This window comes from Eptesicus fuscus, chromosome 13, assembly GCF_027574615.1.
Source record: "Eptesicus fuscus isolate TK198812 chromosome 13, DD_ASM_mEF_20220401, whole genome shotgun sequence".
NCBI lineage: Eukaryota > Metazoa > Chordata > Mammalia > Chiroptera > Vespertilionidae > Eptesicus > Eptesicus fuscus.
The window spans coordinates 75,274,406-75,292,667 of NC_072485.1; the positions used below are offsets into that span (position 1 = coordinate 75,274,406).

The following is an 18,262-nucleotide window of genomic DNA, read 5'->3' on the forward strand; positions in this document are numbered from 1 at the left end:
AGCCTTGCAGCTTGTTGGAAACATTCTCTATCTTGCTCTAGCTGAATGAATATATGTATGTGTGGAAATGAACTGAGCTTATGCTTTCTGGCAAGTAATAACTTGATAAAGAAAAGGTTAAACAGAAAAAAAAGTATTAGACTGTATAAACAGGAATCCACATTAGATACACTGTAGAGAAATTGCATACTATCAACAATAAAAACACAATAATAAAAGATTTCAGAGGAAAGAAATCAGATTACCTCAATGGGATGCCAGACTGAGAGCACACTTCTCAGCAGCTGCTATAGAGGTCAGAAGACAATGGAGAAATATCTTCAAAAAGCTGAGGAAAAATAACTGTCTATAATTTTACATGTGGCCAAACCATCATTTAAGAATGAAGAAAAAGTATTCTTTAGACATATAAAGGCTAAGAAAATTTATCAACTATTGATGAGTTATTACAAACTACAGTTCATCAAGAAGAAAAGTAGACACAGAGGTAACTCGTGGGCTATAAGAAACAATTAGCAGAGAAGTTGATAAAAATGTTAACTATTAATTTAAGGGTTATTTCTGAGTGTTTATAAAGGTGTAAAGCTGAAACTCTAAAAAAGACTAAGATGAATAAGGGAATGTTCAGATGATCATTAAAGCATGCTAAGAACTTTGGTATAGATAGGAGGAAAAAATATCAAATAATTCTAGACTTTATTGGCAACATTTAATTAAATATCTACCTTAAAAACTTAATAGTGTACACCAAAAACTGTAAAAAATAGAAATATCTACAGTATTAAAAAAGCTGAGGAAACACAGAAAATAATAAAAACGAACATCTAACTGAAGGCAGACACATGATAAGAAAAACAGAAAAGAATAAAAACAAAAAGGTAGAAATAAGTTCAAATGTGTCAGTAATTATAATAAATATAAGTGGCTTAAAACCACCTACCAAAAGCAGAGGTTAACAAAATGAATTTTAAAAATAAAAATATGTAAATATGGCTTATAACAAGACCTAAAACAAAAACAATAAAAAATAAGGGACAAAAGAAATATGCAACATACAGATACATCTATTAGGAAAACAAAAGGCGGGGGGGGGGGGGCTTGCTTTTTCTTTGCTATGGCTTTCCACAATTTATGAGAAGTATCTGGTAATTAAACCTGAAGATTGTTAGCTCCTCTGATTCAAACAGCCCCTCTTTTCAAATAGTAAGACAAGATAATCTACTTTCAAGGCTACATTCTTGAAAATACCTCCTCCCTGCTGTTTTTACAACTCAGGGATAATAGTACAAACTTCCCTTCCCCACTGCACTTCAAACAAGCCTCTTAGGAAAGCCTCATAACTTTTGCTCCGAGCATGTTTTACAGGCTTGGAAAAATACTGATATGACACCTCCCAAGGACATCAGCCAGGGCTGCCTCCTGAAGAACAAACAAAACAAACTACAACCCTCCCCCACCCTCGATATCTGCTCAATTTCAGGTCTCAAATTCCCCTCCCTTCCTTGTTGCTTAGCAGTAGTCATGGCTTAAAGAAGGAGGCTGCCCTTTGTTTTCTTGCCCTTGTACTGATTAACAATGCACTGGCCCTTTCCCCTTTGGGGAAAGTAAAATAAACTCCCTCTCTCTTACTATCTCTTTTCTCAGTTGTGAATTCTTTCACAGCCCATATCACCAGCCAAAACCCTAACACACACCCCTCACATACACACCAAAAAAACAGTTGGTACAACAATATTAATAGGCACACTCAATAGAACATGAAGAAAAGTCTAAAATACTAACAAAGTTCACTGTACAGAAACTACTTCATTGTACACCAAAATTTTCACAGAGGTGGTTATAAATACCTCTTAGTTAAAATAGTTCAAAACCACCAATATATACTGTATTAATGAAATAAACAAATTTATCTGTTAGATAATATTTAGTGAAACACCCTAAAAGAAAAGGTGCTTGGTCTGACTCCAAGGAGATTATTTAATTAACAAATATTTATTGAAACCTAATTAGCACACTGAAGATACAGAATTAAGGGTGGGGGAGGAGTTAAGATTTCTGGCCTCAAGAAGCTTATTTACTTTCTAGTGAAAAGCTAATTGGAAATTACAATAAGATTGGGTGAAGTCAGAATGCTATGGGTATATTCAGAATGGGCATCTACTTTCATTTTTGGAAGGTGAAGGACATCTAATCTGAGCCTGAAAAGATGAGGGGGAGATAATGAAGTCAATGGGCAGTAATCCAGGCAGAAGGCACAACATACCCAAAGTCCTGGGGGCAAAGAAAACGGAGAACTTTGGAGGATCTTCCTAACAGTACCTGAGAAGGGCTGAGATATTAAGATGGTCAGGTAAGTAGGAATCAGCTAAAAAAAAAAAAAAAGACTTGCCAAAACCGGTTTGGCCCAGTGAAGGGTCCCAGGTTTGATTCCGGTCAAGGGCGTGTACCTTGGTTGCGGGCACATCCCCAGTGGGGGTTGTGCAGGAGGCAGCTGATCAATGTCTCTCTCTCATCGATGTTTCTAACTCTCTATCCCTCTCTCTTCCTCTCTGTGAAAAATCAATAAAATATATTTAAAAAAAAGTACTCACTTTGCTGTATAAGGTGAGTCAGAGCCAGATTTAAAAAAAAAAAAAAAAGACTGTTTTTTACATGTCAAAAGAGAAAGCTACAGCAAAAGATTATATAATCTTACTTCTTTATAAAGACAGATGTTTTAGTAGTTTAAATAGATTGTACTTCAAAAGGAAAAAATCACACCTTTATATGTTTCTGCTGTAACCATGGAAAAAAACTGAACCAGGCAACCTAGCAATTAAATACTTCTAGACACCTAGAAAAAGAGAAAATGTTTTATCACTTGAGCTCACCTATTCCATATTCTAAACATCCTTTAAGAACCACCCATAAATTCTCCTTCAGCCATAGATCAACCTAAATGATTCTGTTCCTGTTCTTGAATTCCTATAGTTGTAATTTATTTCCAATGAATCAGAAATTGCATTATAAAATGTTGCTACTATTAATTACTTTTTAAAAAAATTAGGTTCCCCTCTTTCTACCAAACTGTGGGCGTCTTCACAACAGGAACAGGACACATCCTAAGTGTTTTATAGTCTACCTAATTCCCCAGGCTGGTACCTTACAGATAATGAGTTTGAGATTAAAACACTTTGGAAAAAAATTACAATAATTTCACACATCCTCATTTCCTCGGAAGGTATACATCAAACTGTCGAATTTAAAACATCATATTATCACATAAGAGCACAGTACTCTTAATTTATCATGAAACTAAGGTTCTATCTATCAATTAATTAAACATAATGTAAATGCCAAAAGAAAATTCTGAGACCCAATAATGAGCCAGGAAGATTCCAAATATTCTCAGTGCAACCTTGATCCACAATTTAGCACTGTAATTAGAAAAACTGCAAGGCAGGGTAGTTACAAGGAACTCTTCCAATTCAGACAGGTTTGAGTCTAAGCTCTAACGCTTACTAGTAATCTTGACCAAGTTATATAATCTTTCTGACTCTCAAAAAAGCTTTGAATGTGCAGCTATATTAAAAACAAAATCACAGAACTGGAAATGTTATGTTAACTCTTCACACACATCTTCAAATAATACTATGCAACATCATTAGATGAAAATGTTAGGTGTGTTATTAACAACCATCAAGAACCAAGACTCATTCTAGCTCCCTAGTCCATACCCTGTTATTTCAAACAGATCATTCAACAAATATTCATGTACAAGACATTATACTAAGCACTGGGTATAAATACAACAGTAAGATATGGTTCTGTCCATAAGTTGGTAGTTGAGAGAAGATGAGAAGCTAGGACAGAGCATCATGGTCGGTGTGAGGTGACAGGCGGCTCCTCAGCTGCCATGTTGATGGCTGACTGGTTGCAGAAAGAGATGGCAGCCTTGCAGCGTCCCTGTGCCAACTCTTCGTGGTGCAGACGAGGTGGAGCGGGCCCGGAGCGAGAGTGCGGGCCCCAGGAGGGGCCAGAGCAGAGGCCCGCCCGGGGGCCGCTCCCCAGCACCGAAGCCAGCATCATCATCCTGTTCCTTTGTCCCGATGGGTAGCTGCCAGAGCTGAGGAACAGAGTATAAAGAGGCTTCCCTCTCTTTAAACATTCTGGGTAGGAAGTATGGTTTTGATGAAACACAGTTCATGGTGGTGTTTATGTTATTAATGAAACATACCCTGTGGCTTTTACAAAATAACTTGGTTCTGTCAAGAATAAAATTCTTAATTTAAAAGATGTGCGTGGTAGCCCTAGCCAGTGTGGCTCAGCTGGTTGGAGCATCATCCCTTGCACTGAAGGGTCACAGGTTTGATTCTGGTCGGGGTACATACCCAGGTTTCGGGTCCAATCCTGGTTGGAGTGTATATGGGAGACAATCGATGAATGTTTCTCTCTCACCTCAATGTTTCTCTCTCACTTCCTCTCTCTAAAATCAATAATAATAATTTTTAAAAAATCCTTGAGTGAGGATTAAAAAGATGTGTGTGGTAGTAGTGGCAGGCGGAGTTCGTTTTTATTTGTAAAACCAAGTAAATCAAACCTACTTTAATGTTCATTAAAGAAAAAAATACTTTTGTGCTATGTTTAACCATCATGACAATCATGGTTAGAAACAAAAATACCTCAATTGTTTATTCAACAAATATTTACTAACTGCTCTTATGTGTAAGACACTGAATAAGACAGTTCAGTAAAAAATAATGTTAGACCTGCTTCAAGAAGTCCTAATCAGAGTAAAGAAGAGAACAAACAAACAAGCAGCAATGCCAAGTCCACCCAATCAGTGCCTACAGCAGTGTGGGAAGCTAGAGGAGCGGCCCCCAGTCAGCAAGTCCGCCAACTCTTCATTTCATCAGACACAGGATATTATTTGCATGGCCCAAGTCCCCAGGCAACCTGGCTCCTAGGCCATCTGAGGTTCTGCCTAGAGGGCTAAGGGCATGAGTAGCAGTTTGAGAAGAAAATGGCTAGGTAAAGTGGTAACTCCCTTACACTCTCCTGACCTCTTATATTTTACTAGAGGCCCAGTACACAAAATTCGTGCATGGGGGGTGAGGGGTCTGGCCTGCACCCTCTCACAATCCGGACTGCTGGCTCCTAACCACTCGCCTGCCTGCCTCTTCTCCCCTAACCACTCGCCTGCCTGCCTCATCGCCCCTAAATGCTTGCCTGCCTGCCTAATCACCCCTAACCGCCTCTGCCTCAGCCCCCGTCACTGTGGCTTCGTCCGGAATGACGTCCAGAAGGTCGTTCGGCTGTCCGGTCTAATTAGCATATTATGCTTTTATTATTATAGATTATTATTATAGATTGTACCGTTCATTACAGGTACCTGACCTACGTGGTGAGTGATTATTGTATTGGACGGTGCAGACAAGAACATTTCCATCACCATTGAAAGTACTACTGAATAATACTGTAACCCAAAATTCCACTCACCAATTCTAAAATAATGACATAACAGAAATACTAACAAGAGTGAAAAAGCATAGTGATGGAATACTATTTACTAACAAAAGAAATGAATTGCTGATACATGTTACGATATGAAAGAGCCTTAAAATCATGCTAAATGGAAGAAGCCAGTCACAAAAGACTATGTATAGATAGATTCTATTTACATATGTCCTGAAAGCAAAACTTCAGAGACAAAAAGCAGCTCAGAGTTAAGTCTAGTGATGTAGGAAAAGGGACTGCAACCAGGCAATAGGTATCTTTTGAGGTGATGGAAATATTCTAAAACTGGATTGTGGTGATGGTTGCAAAACTCTATATATTTACTAAAAGTCATTAAATTGTGCACTTAAAATAGGTAAATGTTATGTTGTATAAATTATACCTCAATAAAGCTGTGTTAAAATAGAAGTATACTGAAAAATTTTTGATATTTGTGAAATACCCATTTCAAAAAATTTCCATTTTAGCACCACAAACACAGTATAAAAACACCCCAAATTAATAAAAATCAAAGCCTCTTCTAGCAGCAGATGTCAGATACCCATACAACTTCTAGTGGTACCTAGTGATAACACTTCAGTGACAAACTCCTTCAAGACAGCTTTACTTCTGAATTTTACACACTATTATCATAGTTTACAACTTCCACACTACCTCAACATTCCCAGTCCCATGACAGGAGGAATTCCCACATAAATGACGGAGAGAGAACACCGAGAGCAGCAGCAACCAGCTCTGAAGCAGCACACCTCGTATGTGCCAGACACCACGTGGCTCAGTTCTCCACGTAACTGTCTCAGCCTGGCTCTGTGCCAGTGCTTCATAACATGCTCTTAAATCTCTCAAGAAAGAAAACAATGTTTTTCATACACTCAAATATTCTCTCACCAAAGGGGCAACAAGAATATTTTCTTCCTTTTTTAAAATTTTAACAAAATTGACCTTTAATTAAACTGAAAATGTCAGAAGCACACTTTCCACCCCAAATAACCAACTTGTGGAATTACATACAGCTCAATTCACCTTTCAAGAGATGTGTGTTACCTAGCACTTTTGAAGTGTTTTCTCTACTAATTTTATGATGCATATTCTTTACTTAATAATCCTCAGACTGAAATGAAGTATTTCTAACACTCATTATAAAACTACTTTTCAAACATTCATTAGAGCAACAAAGATGGGAATAATTTATATGCTATATTATTTGCATGTTTTTGTGACTAAAAAAAGGAAAATGAAATTAAGTTATTAGAGAATTCTAAAGCCAGGGATATACCTTACATCTCATCTAGTTCAACTCATTCCCAGATATTTCATGGCAGAGTGGGAACCCCAAAAGACAAACCATGATCCCTAGGCCAGCATTCTTTTCATTGCACACTATTGCCTTGGCTTAAAACACGTGTGTGCGCGCACACACACACACGACTTTAGTAATAGTAGCTATGAATAATAGTTTCAAATTTTCAAGAAAATTTAAAGACTGAACTGCTATCCATTAAAAGTTATCACACTGCCCTAGCTGGTTTGGCTCAATGGATAGAGCGTCAGCCTGCAGACTAAAGGGTCCCAGGTTCGATTCCGGCCAAGGGCAGCCCATGCCTGGGCTGTGGGCTCAATCCCCAGTAGGGGGCTTGCAGGAGGCAGCCAATCAATGATTCTCTCTCATCATTGATGTTTCTCTCTCTCCCTTCCTTCCTCTCTAAAATCAAGAAAATATGTTTTTAAAAAAAGTTATCACATTAACCTCTTCAAAACAAATCAGATTCATAATTAGATACAACACTTCTTTTTCATGAAAAAAATGTCAATCCTCTTAATGTTTGAAGTCTAAGCTCATAGTTTTAAATAATGGTGATCATACATTAATAAGATCTCAAGATAAATTTTAAACACATAGCTATTAAGAGAAAAAGGTATGTAAAAAGTTTGCTGCCAGAATAGAAATGATTTTAATACAGAATGACTGAACCAAGTTACTATAAATATATCAAGTACTAAACATACTTAGACATATACAATCATCCCCATGTGTACAGTACATAAATGTTAAAAGTAAATTATGCTCAATTAAATCACAAAGGTGATGAACTTAAAAAAGAAGCCAGTGAATGATTGCGAACCAAGAATGAATATTGCTCTCAATTATTCGTAGTGTATTAGCAAACAAACATTCCTCCTCAGTTAACAGGACACAGAATTTTAAGAAAAACCTCCTAGGAAATGTGCTCCATGGGCTTAAAGTACATCTTGGCTTGTCCTATATAAAATAGTACATTGTAATCAAAAGGAAAAAAGAACAGAATGATGAGACAATTTGTCTCCTGGCTCTTTATCATACTCTCCATTATCATGGCTGTGAATAACTATCAGATCACCAGTGAGCTAGAAGTCTGAGAGATAAATGTGGTCCAAAGAATCCTCTTATCTACTTGCCTATCAGTTCTCAAAGGGTGAAAAAATTTAATCTTTTATAATAACCCTGAAAGGCTGTTCTTGTCTCAATTACTATTTAATGATACCAACACTCTATCATACTGAACATGGAAATAGCCAAAGCTCTGCAATTTATCAGGAAAAGGAAATTTAAAAATAGATTCCAAGTGATTAGATTTTTTTTAGAAAGATGAAACTTTCTTAGATACTGATAATTATTTTAAATGATGGCAACAGCCCTGCAGAGCCAAATACTCGAAGTGCTTCCTATTGAAGCGCTGGCTGTTTCAATTATATGCCATGTCTTTCTCAAATCCTAGAAACAAATTTATGATGTTGAAACTAAAAGTTAAGTATAAGGACTAAAACTTGAGAGGAAAAAAAACCTTAAAATATTTTACCATTCTCCGCTTATGGAAGGTTACAGGCTGAATCCAGAAAACTTCTGCAACACTAACATGGAAAAATTTTGTTTAAACAAACTTAACTAGCAGAGGAACCCAATTTATTGCATTTATCATGTACTAAGTAATACAACTGATTTAAAAAAAAATGATCAAATAACACAAGACAGTAGTAATGTACTTGCTCACCTTCCTTTTTCAGCCATTTCACAATGTTCCCTTCTTCCATAGTTGGAGACAGGGATGGCATTAGTATCTTAATAGGATCAGCTGAAAGTGAAAAAAGGAAAGATTAGCCACAAAAACATAATGCACCTCACAAGGCATCAATAGAAAGTTCAAGTAAATTAATATCAAATTCAATTTGAGAAAGAAAATATTCCAAAGTTGAAAAGACTCCTAACTGGTCAAACTAAGTATCTAGGAAATAGTATAGAAACATGAAATTCTCAACTTTTAAAAAAATTTTTTGAATATTTTCAACTCCTTTCTCATAGTGTACTCTGCATATTTTTAAGCCAGATGTTTCTAAGATTAAAAAATAGAAAAGTTGATTTATGTCTCGTCTTCTCCATCCCCTTTTGTTGATGCAAAAAATATTTACAAATAAAATGATCAACGAAAAAGACAAATAAGAAAAAGTAACGAGGGTTCTGATAACCTACAACAGAATTTCAAGGTTAGATTTTAACAAATTGGTTGTGTTTTTATTTTCCTCTAATATTATATTATTCAAGAATCAAAGGTTCTTGCTGGTATATGTGAAAGGAAAGGTATGCTTTGTCAAGCATCACCAGGCCAAGTGAAGCGAGGTGGTTAGTTAAATTGACCTCCGAGTGTGTTCCGTACCACAATTCAACTGGGGATACAAAAAGGTAGGCTCAAACCAGGGTGACCTCTCAATGAAGCCCAGCTTCTCCTTAGATATCAAAAAAGGAGATGCCTTATATATTTGCCCAGATGTGCTTCCCAATAGTCACCCACTAAACAGGACCATATTCATAGAGCACACGCACAGCTGCTAGATTACAATTTATATAAAGTTTATACTAATAAAATTGTTAACAGCATGCTCCAGCTCTAGCAGTAGCCATGGTAACAAATTATAGTCCATGAAATCTTTCATAGAACCTATTCTCTCCTCAGATTATTCAACAATCAAAACACAACTGCATGTCTAGCATATTTCAAATGTGGAATATTTTACCGCTAATATTAAATGAAATTAATTATTTTCTTTGGGAAACTGAAGGAATTTTACTATAATTTCAAATAAAGAGTTCCAACAGCTTCATGATAAAGGAATATCTCTGAAGCATTTGGAAGGAAGCTTCTGTCCTTTTCCCTTTTCACCCTTTCCTCTAAAGGTCTGGGAAAAAGACCTGAGTAAATACTTGCCTTCGTTTTTTCCTCATTTTCTTTTAAGAACTGCCTACCTGGAGGGTACCTAGAGGTACATATATCACCTTTTTCACTTTTTACATGAAGTGAAAATGTTTGCGTGGCTTAATGAAAAACAATCAAGCACATTTACCTACAGGATGTTCAGCCAGCCTAAGCCTGAGTATTTAATTTTTGAGAACTGGGTTTTGAAAAAGAAAACCAATATGAAAAAAACCTACAATCTAATAGCACCATGATAAGAGGCCAGCCTCTCCTTGAAAGACACAGCTTAAAACAAATCCCAGTTTGTTGCTTCTAAGAAAAAGATCAAGGCTGGCATTATGAGAGAGTATTTCATAGGCACATACATATTAAATTTATATCAAATAGAGTTCCACTTCAAAGAAGCAAAATAAATGGACCTCATTGCTTCTAAGTCCAGATTCCAATTTATGACAAACACTAAATCAATTCTCTCAAAACAAAGTCCGTCTTCAATATTTTTACATCTTGGTTCTAGCTGCCATGATACAATTCATATTTATTTTATGATTCTTTCTGCCATTATAATCTCTCACCTAACAGACCTTCACATTTCCATTATTCCTGACATTAAGGACTATATTATAAAATTTCTGCATTTATTATTGTTTTCAAAATTACCACATCAAAAGCCGCAAAATTGCTCATATTTTAAAATAAAAAGAATGTAATCATTCCTAATACAGCCAGCCTTCATGGGTGAATTGAAATTACTTCTCTGAATAATAAATAACAATAAAATATAAAAATTGTGTAATAAATCACTACCCTTATTCTGAAATGAAGGTGACAAAAAACATAGACAGTCATTTTAGACATCTCCATTATTCAGTAATATCTTTTGATTGATTATACTGGCTTACTATGGCAGGTAAAATGTGCCATGTATTTACTTTTTAAAAAAAATTCTCTAAGTGCTTAAAGTATTATATATGTCTCCTTTTCCCCTTTGTATTTTCTGATTAATCTAACCAATCTCAAACTGTCATGCTGAAAAATAATTTCAAACATAAGCATTAATTTATTAATAATGGTACATATTTCATTCTAATATATATCCTCTTTCAACTAGAACATTATACACATCTTTTCAAATGTATTTTTCCAGTGGAAAAGTAATTATACAAGCATTAATATCAGCTTTGAGTGACAGAGCTGCACATAATTAATATCCGCCCTTTATGGTTGCCATAAATTCCACTGAGATAGTGTGGGCTTTTCTAGACCTCTCAGAATTTTAACCTATACCTAATATTGTTTAATTTCACTAGAAATTAAATATAGCTTCCCTTTTCATTCCAGTACACAGTACATTCTACCCTTCTGTCAAATTGAGGAGGCCTTGAAATGTGCACCAAGTTATATTTCCTATGAAAAACTGGGCACACTCCTGGGTAAGAATAAAGGAAGTGTGGTCTCCCCCACTTCTGCTGGTCATTCAGGCTATTTCAATTAGTAAAAATGCCACAATTAACTTAAAAAAAAAATACCCCACATTTTTTGTTAGAATTTAATCCCCTAAAAGTCATTTTAGTGTTTATTCCTTTCTATCAAGCTAACAAACTACACTAATGGCTAATAAAGTCTGTCCTTCTGTAGCAATTTAAGAAATATTCAAAATGACTACAGTAATGCACATTTCCAGTTTATACATAAATTAAATATATATTCTGATTTGATTTTTAATTTTTAAAAATATATTTCCATTGATTTTTGGAGAGAAAAGGGAGGGAGAGAAACATCAATTGGCTGTCTCCTGCACGCCCCCTACTGGGATCAAGCCTACAACCCGGGCATGCGCCCTCTCCTGGAATGGAACTGGTGACTCTTGGTTGGGTAAACACTCAACTACTGAGCCACACCAGCAGGGCTACATGCTGATTTTAAAAGTAGCGTCTCACAAGTCATTCAAACTGTCTTAATCTTTTTTCTTTTTCATCAAATGAATAATACAATAAATTAAAATTTTTTGCTTAGCATATTGCTGCTTTACCTGCCACATCAGGCACACAAGCAATCTTTCAATCACTGAATTGTATAGCTGTTTCCCTAAGCAATTCTTACATTTCCTCAAATTTGCTCTTCCAATCTTTCTACAGCACAATTCTGCCTTCCACATCAAATATAGTACACTGATATAATTCTAGTTTCTTATTCCTTAAAGTATTTCTTTTGCTCTAAGAGCAAAACATTTCTACTTCAGGCAAAATCAGTTATACAAAAGCTTTAAATTGATGATCTAGATCAGTTCTAAAAGTTCTCAAGATTAAAAAAAAAGATAATATAAGCATACACATGCAGATCAAATTGCTTTATGGCTAACATGAAGCAGATCTCAGCTCCATTATGCTGACTGAAGTAATTTAGAATTCAGCAGTTTGTACATGGTACAGCTCGGGAGTTATTCTGGCCCATTTATATCACTAGAATCCAAACACAAAAATCATGAAATGCAAATAGACCAATGAAGGAAATTACCCAGTACTTGCTTAGTATGGCTCCCTGTTCCTAACATTAATTTGCTTCTTCTCTAATAGGAAGAGATACTGCTCATTTAATTACCTCTCTTTTCAAGGCAAGAACTCATTAAGTTTAATTGAACCTTTAAAACTTCCATTCAAAGAAAACAATTCTGCCACCTGCAGGCTGAATAAAATAAAGCAGAATGAAGTATAGGGGTAATAAAAATACACAGAAAATATCAATGGATGACAACAGAAATAAAAATATTTTATTTGCATAACAGTCCAAATGAAAATAGCATTTACAAGTATTGGTATGGTACAAAAACATATAAGAGATGCCCCAAACAGTATCCTTTATAATAAAGTTGTAATATGCAAATTGACCATCACTCCAATACAAGATGGCCACCCCCATGTGGACACATGATGGCTGCCACAAGATGGCCGGCAGAGAGGGCAGTTGTGGGCGATCAAGCCATCAGGGGAGGGCAGTTGGGGGTGACCAGGCCTGCAGGGGAGGGCAGTTGGGGGTGACCAGACTGGCAAAGGAGGGAAGTTAGGGGTGACTAGGCCAGCAGGGTAGGGCAGTTGGGGACAACCAGGCTGACAGGGGAGGGCAGTTAGGGGTGACCAGGCCAGCAGGGGAGGGCATTTAGGGGTAATCAGGCAGGCAGGCAGGTGAGTGGCTGGGAGCCAGCAGTCCTGGATTGTGAGAGGGATGTCTGACTGCCCATTTAGGCCCGATTCCACCAGGATCAGGCCTAAACAGGCAGTCAGACATCCCTTGAGGGGTCCCAGATTGGAGAGGGTGCAGGCTTGGCTGAGGGACACCCCTGCCCTGTGCACAAATTTCGTGCACCAGGCCTCTAGTATATAGCATAATCTAATTTCTACTACCTGCTCAGCTTGTACAAAAAGACTGAAAGGATATACTCCAAAATGACAACAGTAGTTATCTCTAGTTGGTGATATTATTCTAAGTGGTTTTCATTACCTTTGTTTTTTATAGCCTACACTAGAGGCCCAGTGCATGAATTCATGCACCAGTGGGGTCCCTCGGCCTGGCCTGTGGGATTGGGCCGAAACCAGCTCTTCGATCCCCTGAGGGGTCCCAGTCTGTGAGAGGGCGCAGGCCAGGATGAGGGACACCCACCAGTGCATGATCGGGGCTGGGGAGGGATGTGGGAGGTTGGCCAGCTGGGGAGGGACTGTGGGAGGGCTCCAGGCGTGTCAGGGCGGTCTGGCTCAATCCCAATTGGCCAGACCCCAGCAGCAAGCTAACCTATCGGTCAGATTGTCTGCCCCCTGGTGGTGAGTGCACATCATAGCGAGCAGTTAAGTGGCCTTAGCATATCATTAGCATATTACACTTTGATTGGTTGAACGGCCGACTGGACACTTAAGGTCAGTGAGAAAAGGGGCGTCTCTCAACTACTGACTAGCCTAGTTTTGCTTTGCTTAGGAGGTGAACATACTTAGCCATTACTTAACCCTAGAAACAATTAAAATTAAGAAGCACTTCACTGCTGTTCTACTTTAATCTACCTGTCATAGTAACAGACATGCCAATCAGTGATTCCCAACTCATACTTCCTTTTTAAAAAGAAAATGTCCAAACCACAGCCTTTGAAAGAATCTGCCCTATGTGCCTTGGGTACGACTGACCTACAACGGGTCAACAGCTTCACTCTGGAATCTGGAATTAGATCGAAGAGGTAGTGCCCACTTAAACTAAACTGAAAGATCGTGGGGCATAGGGCCTGAATCAGCATTAAGGCAACACAAGCTGACATTATAGAGAAAGAAAAGCTTTGAGTAAACAGATTGGCAAGTTTACGAAGAAAAACAAAGTAAATCAGAGAAAGAGAGAAAGACAGACAATGGGAGCCATAGAAGAAATGGATGAAATCATCATAGTTCCCCCATGGCCCAGCAGCACTTCATATATGTGCTACTGTATCCTTGTAATAAATCTTATTTTTACTTCAGCTATTCTGTTTGTTGCCACAGTTAAAGAATTCAAAGAACAGTATCAGTCTTATCAGTATTAGCATAGAAGCCCTTAATAAGGATCAGGCCTAAAATGGCATCCATGCTTTGGCAAAAATACTGTACTGTACCATCAACTCTTACCAAAGAATCTGCCTGTCACTGAACTGCTATCAAAAACTCAGATGCCTACAGGAAATAATCAGGTGAAAGAAAGGGGCTAGCAACATCTAAGGTTTTTTCTTTAGATCTAGACATGCTTTATTTTCATATTAAACCTGTAAAAACTCTCTTCCTTTATATACACACAGTATCTGACCTCTGCCACTTTTCCTGGTCTACCTTTTGTCTTCTGCTTTCTACAACAGATAAAGACACAAGACAAAAATGACAACTAGAGGTGATGACATATACCAAGGCACATACAGCCTTGCTGGCTGGGAAGTAATCGTGGGAAGTGGTAAACTAGAAAGTAATTTCCTACCTAAAGAGAACAATCGTTCCTCAGTTTTAACTAACTGTCACCATATCGACCCTAAAATTAAATTTTTAAGAAAAGACAAAAATCTAGATTTTTATGTAAAAATTTTTATCTATCTATCTCTATCTATCTACTGTGTATTAATCCTCACCCAAGGATATTTTTTCTGCCATTGATTTTTAGAAAGGGTGGAAGAGAGGAGGAGAGACACAGAGAGAGAAACATCCATGTGAGAGACACACTGATTGGTTGCCTCCCACCCCCGTCCTGACCAGGGGCTGGGAACCAACCCTGCAATCAAGGTACATGCCCTTGACTGGAATCGAACCCTCAACCCTTCAGTCCAAGGGCGACGCTCTAACTGCTGAGAAACCAGCGAGGGCAAAGTTTCTAGTTTTTAAATGTTGTCAATAAATTTAATTTTCTTCTAAAATGATATAGGTCAGTTCACTGGCTGCCAATTTGCAATCATAGTATGGACATCTGAGTCCTTTTATAACTTTTCAGACTTTTAGTTTCCCTAGATGTTTAACATCCAAAATATGCAAGGCCTGTAGCTATACACTGAGTGGCCAGATTATTATGATCTGTAAATGAATAATAATCTGGCCACTCAGTGTGTGTGTGTGTGTGTGTGTGTAGTAGAGGGCCCGGTGCATGAATTTGTGCATGGGTGGGGTCCGGCCAGCCTGGCCAGGGGAAGGGGACATGGGCAGTTGGCCGGCCTGCCTGCTGGTCGAACTCCTGGACGAGGGGATAATTTGCATATTAGCCTTTTATTATATAGGATATACACTGAGTGGCCAGATTATTATGCATTCAGAGATCATAATAATCTGGCCACTCAGTGTATATTAGGCAAAAGCACTACAAAGGTTGAGCCTCATTCATTTTTCTCCTCACATTATTTTAAATTCAACATGTTATTCTTCAGAAAGAACTTAAAACCAATATTATTAACATCTTAGTTATTAATTAAATTCAAAATCATGCCATTCAGTCTAAAAGGACAGCAATGGAAACTCTTCAAAATTAACTGCCTAGACTAGTTTGAAAACATGTTTACAGATGCTATGTCACTCATGTAAATACACATCAGACATCCGGGCCTTTGCATCTGCTGTTCTTTTAGCCTGGGAGGGCTGCCACCTTCAGGAAGCCTTCTTATGTACGCCCTTATTATCCTCAACTTACCTCTCAGAGCTCACTACGCACACTAGTGAAATCATGCCATTATTCTTTGTTTCCCCAAGAAGACTATACGCACCGTAAGGATAAGGCCTAGAACAGAATTTAGGGCTGCAGCTCCAGGAGCATGGCAGAACAAAAGCATGTAGGTGAAAAGGTAGGAGACAAAGTTTGGCTCAGTATTAGAAAAAAAATCCAAAACTTTCAAATAATTGGAGCTACCCAACAACACAATCAGCTTCTGTGGTGGGCAGAATAATGTCCACAGCCCCTCTTCGCTGCCACCCCATAAAAGATGGCCAGGTCCTAACACCCAGTACCTGTGAATATGTTATGTTACATAGCAAGGGCGAATTAAGGTTTAAGAAGGAATTCAAGTTGCTCAACAGCTGACCTTGACATGGGGAAAGCATCCTATTATTACCCACTCGGACACAATGTAACCACAAGGGTCTTTATATGTGAAACAGGGAGGCACTAGGAAATACAGCTTCCTGGGGATGCAGTGTCCTCTTCCTTACAGATGATGCTGCAGCAGAATTAGTGTTCATGGTGTGGGGGCCATGGGGGAGGATAAAATGCCACCATACATCCGATAAGGATTGCCTGAGTGAGTTTCTAAACGCATGGGTCCTTCAACTGGATATGACTGACCTACAACGGGTCAACAGCTTCACTCCAGGGAATCTGGAATTAGATCGAAGAGGTAGTGCCCACTTAAACTAAACTGGAAGATCGTGGGGCACAGGGTCTGAATCAGCATTAAGGCAACACAAGCTGACATTATAGAGAAAGAACCTGCATGAACTCCTCTGAACCTGCATGAACACATGCCCCTTTCTCTGGAGAAGATCTAGAGCATCCAAATATTCTCAAAAGGATCTGTTTTACAAACGAGGTTAAGAACACTCTTCCCAGATTATTTCCATCACGGGGCTTTTACTATTCCATGATTTTCTAAGGCAGTGAGTCTCAAAGTGTAGCCCAACAAACACCAACCCAAAACATCAAAACTCATCTAACCCTAGGCAGCATTCTGGGAGCTGTAGGAAAAGTTCAATAGTTAATAAACTGGGAGGAAAGAAAAGTCTAGACAGTTAAAAAAAACAAAACATTGTTTCAAGTATTTTATGAAACATTAATCTGAAGAAACTGAAATAAGTTGTTCCCATAAACCAAATCCTTAGAAATCCCAGTGCACTTATCTTACCGTGTCGCTTAGTGTAACTTTTTTTTTTTTTTACCCCCCCTGAGCCTCGGGTAGCCCAGAATGTAGGCAACTATCTACTGCACCTAATTTTTTAGATTAAACTTCATTCTGTGGAGTGCCAGAATGACTGGCGGGTAATGCGTCACATTAAAAAAAATGTTAGTCCTATGACTCCGCCCCTCCCACGTGTAAAAAAAAATAATAATGCCCTATGTATATACTGTTAAGTACCGGAAGAAGTTAATTATATCGATTATCATTACTAAATGCCGATTTCCTATAATAAACTTCATGATATGATTTCCCCTCCTAATTTTTCACTCTTTCATGCTCATCCTTTGCCGGGCCTGTCTGGGACGCGGTAGGTAGGCATTTACAAATCAAGTCCTTTACCAGCGTCGTGCGGAGCAACCCGGGTGGCCTGGAAGAAAAGACCTCCCAGTACAGAAAGGCCAAAAGAAGGAATAACAGCAGCCCAAAGTAGCGTTTTGAATCGCAGCCACCTTAGGCAGCTTTTCCCCCGACAGGGATGCTTGGCAACCCTAAAGGAACCTGAGACGTGACTGGGAAGGGGCCTGAGAGGAGGGCGTTTAGGACTTATCTTCGCGCCTTTCAAAAAACAACAACAAACAAACCCAAATTCCAAGGCAAGGTCAAGAGAAGCCATGCCAACCAGGGGGCCACAGACAGAGTCAAGTTCCCCCAGCTCCCAAGGAAGCCCTTCAGGGCATGCACTTATCAGGCGGCCAAGGCAGCTGACCCCTGCCCGAGAAGAGGCCAAGGGAACAGAGAGCCCGAGGACCTCCACAGCCAAACGCAGGCCCTCCATGAAACAGCCCTTGCCTGACCCAGGCCCAGTGCTCAGTCCCACAGAGAAGCCGAGCGAGCCGCGACCACTCACCCCGCAGCCACTGCGTGCTGTGAAGCCACCTCCAACCAGGTCCGCCGCCGGCGGGCCACCCAGCAGCCCCCTTAACCAGCCTCAGGCCTCGCCGGCCGCCGAAGCCTAGGAGAGAGCGCAGCATCCGCAGGTCACAGCCTAGCCTCCAGGAGGCCGCCATCTTTCCGGCCTTTTCACAGGCTCCCCGCAGCACTGCCTGATCCCTCTGTCATCAAGCCCCTCCTAGGCTCCGCCTCCCACCCTACTAGCCACGCCCCCTGAGTACCA

General features: G+C 38.9%; 1 protein-coding gene and 1 non-coding gene across 2 annotated transcripts in view; both read right to left on the reverse strand.

The window, feature by feature from the left end:
* PDHX (pyruvate dehydrogenase complex component X) overlaps positions 1-18,169 on the reverse strand; it is a 42,506-nt gene extending 24,337 nt beyond the window's left edge. The window contains exons 1-2 of the mRNA XM_008146807.3: positions 17,996-18,169; positions 8,526-8,606 (exon numbers count right to left, since the gene is read on the reverse strand). Coding sequence (XP_008145029.2) covers positions 8,526-8,606; positions 17,996-18,155 — 241 coding nt within the window. The 5' untranslated portion in view covers positions 18,156-18,169. The remainder of the gene's footprint in view (positions 1-8,525; positions 8,607-17,995) is intronic.
* Positions 3,980-4,060, reverse strand: MIR1343 (microRNA mir-1343). Its single transcript, NR_129263.2, has one exon. It is a non-coding gene; the product is annotated as a microRNA mir-1343 (primary transcript).
* Positions 18,170-18,262: the final 93 nt, after the last annotated feature.